Source organism: Schistosoma mansoni, chromosome 6 (genome assembly GCF_000237925.1).
Source record: "Schistosoma mansoni strain Puerto Rico chromosome 6, complete genome".
NCBI lineage: Eukaryota > Metazoa > Platyhelminthes > Trematoda > Strigeidida > Schistosomatidae > Schistosoma > Schistosoma mansoni.
This window is the reverse complement of record NC_031500.1, coordinates 2,319,560-2,327,329: the sequence shown is the minus strand read 5'-3', so window position 1 is coordinate 2,327,329 and position 7,770 is coordinate 2,319,560. Positions and strand designations below refer to the sequence as shown.

Below are 7,770 nucleotides of genomic sequence, written 5' to 3'. Positions count from 1 at the left end.
AGCTGGTCGCTCAATTTCGTGGATTGATTGAGGTTAGACATTAGCACCGCTGGATGCCGGCTAAGTGGTTAGTCGGTTAAGTACTCTGGCGCAAGACTGGTAGGTCCTGGGTTCGAATCCCGCGAGATGGGATCGTGGATGCGCACTGCTGAGGAGTCCCGCAATGGGACGAAACGGTCGTCCAGTGCTTCCAGGTTTTCCACGGTGGTCTAGCTTCAATTGACTAATGATCGTAACTATATAATATTACTGATGCTTATTTTCATATTGGTTGGTTGAATCATTCCATTGATGTTTAGGACTCTCATTGATCAATCTCTTTCTTATGGGATATGTGAATCCAGTGTGGATTGCCTGGATATTACCTTAAATCACAAGCATTATAAGCAGAGATGGATGGTGGTTAGCAGTTGAATTTAGGACTCGTCAGCTGGATGTACCTGTATCCCAGAGTTGATGTTCACTAAGGGACTTGAATCTAGTACTGTTTGTTACAAACGCGATCGCGTTATCCACATCTTAGTTACTGAGTCCTGATGGCCACTAGCTTGTGCAACGGGACGAAGTTACAATTCATTTTTGTATTGTTTGTTTGAAGCTTCCCACTGATGTTTAAAACTGCAGTTGGCAAGTCCCATGTGGGACAAAACGTGAGTCCCGGATTCCATCGCTAGTCACTATCCATCTGTTTATAATATTACTGATAGTAGAAAACAATAAATAAACAGCTGACAAGAGTTAACATGGTTTATGTTTTCACCATTGAGTCAAAGAAAAGTACTCGTTAGGCATGAATAGTGAAGAGAGAATATTTTCTTGAACAGTAATTTTTATCGTTATAATTGTATGTGAGCTAGAATAGGATCCTCAAAACGAAGATGGTTTTACTTACAGAGTCATTCCTCGAGTCCTTGACATAAAGGTTCAATCCATAAGGTAACGAACAAACAGTTAAGAGATACATTTTCATGGTAACTGGTAACCATAATAGGTTTGTATGCAACTCGCTTTTTCACGATCATGAAACTCACGTACACTACTAGTTTGAAATCATAATAATCCAAGTCTCCTAGGTACTTTTTCAGAATCTATTAACCTGGTTTAAGAGCTGGATGACCAATTTTTGTCTTATTACTCTCGTAAAAACACGTCAATGAAGTTAAAAACGTGTGGTGTAAGAGCATTTAGATAGAGAGAGCAAACTTTTAAGATTTTCGTTGTACAAGGTCATTTTGAGAACAAACTGTAAGCAGATGATTCAAGGCTTAAATCTGTGACGTTTACTCTCTAGGACATTACCAATAAGATATTCAGGCTCCATCTAATCTCCTATAGGACTGATATATTTACATCAGTTATTTGCTAAGTCGTAATCAACGTTATATTTGTTTAGTTCTTAAGGATAATCGAATTCCATCAATGCGGTTATAATGTGATCACTAGCTTAAGTGACTCGAAAATGATCATTTGAATAAATTCTGGCTAATAGAAATTAAAAGATCATACAAACGTAAACCTCAGCTTATACTGTCATTACTTGTAGCCACTTGTCTTGTCATCCAACAGTCCAATATTGTTCCTAAGATAATACCAATCTATGACTAAAATATCATCTTTTTTCAGTTAAACTGATAAATCTTCTAATGGTACACCTATAACAAAATTACTAGTTGCTTCCTATAACCTCAAATTTATTTATTTATTTAAACACATAATATATTAGTACAAGGGGGCACCAGACATATATGCGCCATACAAATCTCATTTGGTTTGTGTGATGGCTGTGATACCAAACAGGTGCCCAAACTGAAGCAGGTGGTTTTCTTAGGGGGTCACACCCGGAGCCCTCGACCTAAAGATCTGATCCACAAGGCAGTGGAGCATCGTAGGGAGAAGCAGCTCCATGGTAGCCGGTCACCAACGATTGATTCATACGCCATTTGTTCTCTTAGGATACTGGAGACCATGTACAACATTGTTTTTGGAATGAGGGTTTTCCAACTCTTCTAGGTGAACACGGAGAGTGTCCACCGACCGGGTTGGAGCGCCGGACACTCGCTTTTCGTCCTCTCAATTTCGTAAACAACACCCGTGGTGCGAGAAGGCAGTGAGTAGGACTTCCCTGTCAGAGGCTATATACGCGTGGCCTCAAATTACTTTTATATACCAATTTGAATAATAGAAATGGTTTAATTTGTTTAATCTGGTTGGCATTTCTTTTTCTTTTTTTTTAGCACGATTTTTGTCTACGGGATGAAGTTGCCAACCCCATATCTAATCCACTTCCTTTACTCAAAGCTTGAGACGGGCAGTAACTCTAAAAGAACTACAGGAGGAGATCGATTCATCATAACAATGTACTATATACATATAGATATAAATGAACTAACCTTAAGTGAATTACGTATTGCTTTATTTAATAATTTAATAATACGTTCATAAATTGGATGAATGGATTTCTCTTTAAAATTAGGATTCAATTGTAAATGGTTATTAATAGATAATGAAGTTGGTGATGATGATGTTCTTGATATTGTCGATGATGATGTCGTCGTCGTCGTCGATGACGATGATGACAATGAATTCATTGAATTATAATGATAAATTATATTAGCTGATATTAAATACCAACCAATTGTTGATATTAATATTAACCAATATAATAAATTTTTTAATTTTTTATTATGATTTAATTTTTTAATACAATTCATTAAATCATTAAATATAAGATGAGATAATAAAGTATTACGATGTGATTGATATTTATAACATGGGATTCTAATAAATGAAATAAAAAAAAAGAAATTATGAATGAATTTAAACAAATAAACATTGATACAATGAGGTTGCCAAGGAAGTCCTACTCACTGTTTTCTCTCGTGGCGGGGGTGTCCGGCGCTTTAACCGGGTTGGTGGACACGGAAAGTTCACACCAAAGAGAGTTGGAAAACCCTGACGTCAAACCAGCTTTCAAATGCTTTGGTACGATCGAGGATAGAGAAAGTCAACTCTCTCTCTCTCGAAATGCTCTCACATGGCTACGCGTTTACAGCGATAGCCAGGGAAGTCCTACTCTACGTGTGGGTGTTGTTTACAAAATTGTGTTGACGAAAATCAAATATCCGGCGCTTTAACCAGGTTGGTGGACACAGAAAGTCCACCTAGGGGAGTTGGAAAACCCTCATTCCAAACCATTGGTGAACATGGGCTCCAGTATCCTGAGGGAACAAATGGAATATGAATCAATCGTTGGTCACCGGTTACCATGGGACTGCATCTCCTCACGATGCTCCACTGCCTTGTGGACTAGACCTTCAGGTCAAAGGCTGGTGGTGTGGCCCCCTAAGAAAACCACCTGCTTCAATTTGGGCACCTGGGCAGTATCACAGCCCTCACACAAATCAAATGAGATTTGTGTGGCGCATATATATCTGGTGCCCCCTTGTACCAATATTTACGTGTTTAAATAAATAAATATACAAATGATTCAATTTATGTGAAGGCTAGGATATTGTCTGGGTGCCCAGATCGAAATATGTGGTTTTCTTAGGGGAGCACTTCCCGAACCTTCCACCTAGAGGTCTAATCCACAACGTTATCGAACAACGTTAGGAGATGTAGTGTCATGGTCGCCAGTCACCAACAATAGATTCATACACCATTTGTTCTCTCAGGATCCTGTAAACCATGTACATCATTGGTTTGGAATTAGGGTTTTCTAACTATTGTAGGTGGATCTTCCATTTCCACTAGCCTGGTTAAAGAGCCGGATATTCGATTTTCGTAAACACCACCACCACCTAGAGTAGGACTTCCCTGTCAGTGACTGTATACGCGTGGCCATGTGAGAGCATTTCGAAAGGGAGAGCTGACTCTCCCTATCCTCGACCGTACCAGAGCATTTGGAGGCTGGTTACACCAGGAATTGGATGGTTAAGGTGTTCGACTTTTAGCTAATAAGTCACAGACTTAAACCTCGTTTACCAATAGCCTTCGGTTTAGGCAACCGGATAATATCGTTATCTCTAACACTTGGAGTATGGGATGTTGGTTAGAGGTAGTTGATATGAAACTCTGTTTCACGTAGGTTCCATGGTATGTAACACTCATCAGCGAAGTGTGCATATAATTTACAGGGAACTGATTCTTCCTGACGGATTTGACTCCGTGTCAATCAACTTCACAGTCATAAACGTTACCACTGAGTTATTCGGGCCATAACTAATCTTCTTTAAGACTGAGATGTAATTAAAATTGATTAACCACTGAGTAGTGAACAATCTTACCAATGTCAAGTAGTTCAAATTCACCAGAGAGCACCAGTTCCCTTGAGATGACAGGTACACCTTGCTGACGAGTACCAAGTAGCATGAAACCTAGGTCAGACAGAGTTTCCTATCGACTACATCCAGTCACCACCTTACATCTCAAAATAATGTATGCGATGTCAAGTTTAATCACTCAAACTAGTGAACACATTGTAACTTGATCGACGGAATTCTTTTGGGATTACGAAGGACCTGACTCACATGAAAATGGTTAGTACTCAGTGACTCATTAATAATACATTTTAAGGGTGCTTCGAAGTCAAATATACGAATATTTACCTAGTAAATGAGTTAATAGTAATACTAAAAAATTTATACAAAAGTTTATTATAAAAAATTGAAAGTTGTTGACCTCGTCGACTGTGTTACTTATCTCAGAAATCTAAATCACTTTGCTAGGTTGGTGCCTGATGAATCTCGTTTGAGTTTTGGCAACCTGTATCATTCGTTGAGTAGGTGAGATATCCGTCTGATAAACAAGGAATGAGTATATTAAGCGACTATTCGTGTTGTATTTTTACTCTACGGTTGTGAAATATAGTCTATGGAAGCGAAGGACATTTGTTAATTACTAGTATTTGATCATAGATGTCTACAAAGCACTGTTAGTGTATGGTAGTGAAAACAAATAAGCAGTCCTGAGGTTAGATTTAAGGTACTAGTCTTAAAGGACCGCGAATCTTTATCGACTAAGGTGGTCTGGGAGTATGAATTACTTATGCCCAACTAGTCTAACTCGACGCGTAATGTTAGGTGGGGTAGAAATAGATTGAACTAGTGCGGTAATATTTCATAAAATCATGAACTACTAAACTGGATAATATTGGGGGGGGGATGGAATGGCAAACCAAAAACGTAGCATAAATCCGTACAGTCATTGATTATTGGTAGATCCAGACTACCTGATTAAGGTCCATACAATAACCGTGATCAGTGGTTGGAGATATTAGGTAAGATGGTTAAAAGTCAGTCAGAGTGGCGTAAATGTATGTCCGTTACCTTCCACTAGATCTATAGTCCCAATATTACTTCAAATATAGCTTTTCATTCAGTTTTCTCAAACTACAATTTGAATGTGTTGGCAAGCCATAGATTGAATCCATGTATGTTTCATGCGGGATGATGTTAAGGTATGCTGATTGACCTATTTTCTTAGCCAATCAGTGCTAGCGGATAATTGAAGAAGACTCTAGAATTTTCTCACGTAAAATTATGAAAATACTAACGTTTCTTCTTATCGAAATTGTTCATCTTTGTTAGTTGGAATATAATTTCGTTATTGTTCAACCGTGCTCTAATTTGTGGACTAGTTAACTGAAGTGGTATCCGAAAAATACTACGTAATAAGCGTACCTAGGTTATATACAGAGAAATCTTAACAGAATATCTAACCAGTATTGGTATTTGTGGAGATTGTAGTAATTATAATGGTTGAATTCACGAGTCGATCTACGCTAGAACATCATTGAAAACCTGGGAACATTGGACGGTCGTTTCATCCTAGGACAAGACTCCTCAGCAGTGCGCATCCATGATCGCGCACGCGAGACCCGGACCTAGGACTTTCAGTCTTACGCGCGAACACTTAACCTCTAGACCACTGAGTCCACATCTAATGGTGTTAATATCTAACTTTAACTGTTTCATGACAACTACCAACTAACTAGATTATACATATATTCGTATTCCTTTTATCATAAGCTTTTATTTGACCTATTGACTACTATCATACGAATTACTATTCTTCTAAGTTATTCCCAATTTATTAGCTACAACTCCTTATACTCACAGCCACTTTTGGCTTGATCTTGTATAATTGTTATTTTCTATTCTTTTTTATGGTATAATGCAGTTTAGTTTGCTTGTATATAAACTGTATATAACTGCAATACAAGATTCATACAATGGGAGCTGAGATTATGTTCTGAACTTAGGGGGGGGAAGGCCTAGACAAGAAGAACTAATAAAGATTCAGAGTTGACTCGAAGCTTGTTATCGCTAGTTAACGTATCCAATTAGTTCAGCACAAGGGTATTCTAATTGGTAATCTTGTCTTATGATAATCAAACAACAACAACAACAGCATGATTTACTTACCTTCTATGTAGATTATTACATTTTTCTTCTGAATGATCTTGTTTTAATGATAAACAATAACTAGATAATTCATCATAAACCATTAGAAATAATTTACATATACGACATATTGTTGAAGCAATAAACTTATATAAACTACAATGTTCCATGATAGATGATCCATTCAATGTACCATCATCATCAGCATCAGTAGTTAAACATAATTTCTGAAAAAAAATTTAAAGTAGAATTCCAAAGGTTAACTATACATTACGACTTTTCTATAGGATGTTTTAAGTGTGCTGGCTCCTTACTTCAGGAGGCCTTACAGCCGGAGACGGATATCTGTGATGTAGGATAAGGTATGACATTGTTAGGTTTAATCTTTTAAACTCTTTCCTTCTGTTGTGAGAAGGAAACATCACTAGAGATGTTGGTTGTCCAAGGGAAACACTTTCCTACTGTTACAACTCTCTGAAGTCAGCAGTACAACATTGTCCTTCGATCCCAAATGTTGTTCTCCAACCGGCGACTGTCTGGCACGGTACGACCTAACGGAATGTCATACAGTCTTGATTGAGTCATAAAAATCGACAAGCTCGACTACGACATCAAGATAGTAGCTGCAGTCTGGATGCACACATGTGTCAGGTTTCACATCACATATGACATGATACTTAATTCAGTTTATACAGTCGGATAGTAGTATTGTAAGTTATCAAACAAACACTATAGTTCTAAGCTGAGTTTATTAATCTCTACTTGATAAATAAATTACCTTTATCACTTATAATAAAACGAGTGTAGCTTATTTACCAAATACAGGCTTGTGTATTTGGGAAATGAAGATTTCCTGGTTGGAATTCGTGAAATAATGGTAGTACATATTAGTTAGTTACAAGTAAAGTAGAGATCAGCCCATTTATGCCATACAGTATTGGTATAGAAAGATGAATATCAATGTAGAAGTATTGCCAGTATCAGTGATAGTAGAAAAAAACATTAGGCATAGAGAATATGATTCACGAAGACAGAATGAATTAAGGGAATATAAGTTATCAATTAAATTTGAAACTCAAAATCCGAGCCAGATTACCCAATGTCCATAACCAATGATTACAATAACCGCGTGAACCTCAACCAGTTAATGTGTGTTTGCCTACCTCTGTTTTTTTTTAAATTTATTTAAACACATAAACATTGTACAAGGAGGCACCAAATATATACGCGCCACATGAATGACTCAACTTGTGTGAGGGCTGTGATGCTGTTCGGGTACCCAAACCGAAGTAGGTGGTTACCTTAAGCAGTCACTCCCCGAGCCTTTAACCTAGAAGTCTAATCCAAAAGGTAGTGAAGCAACGTT

The 7,770-nt window shown here is 37.6% G+C and overlaps 1 protein-coding gene across 1 annotated transcript in view; it reads right to left on the bottom strand.

Annotated features, from left to right (window-relative positions):
- The window catches only part of Smp_123130 (hypothetical protein), a gene marked incomplete at its 5' end in the record, with an annotated part of 31,789 nt that overhangs the window by 4,242 nt on the left and 19,777 nt on the right, over nt 1-7,770 (bottom strand). The window contains 2 exons of the mRNA XM_018797935.1: nt 2,391-2,778; nt 6,426-6,631. Coding sequence (XP_018652926.1) covers nt 2,391-2,778; nt 6,426-6,631 — 594 coding nt within the window. The remainder of the gene's footprint in view (nt 1-2,390; nt 2,779-6,425; nt 6,632-7,770) is intronic.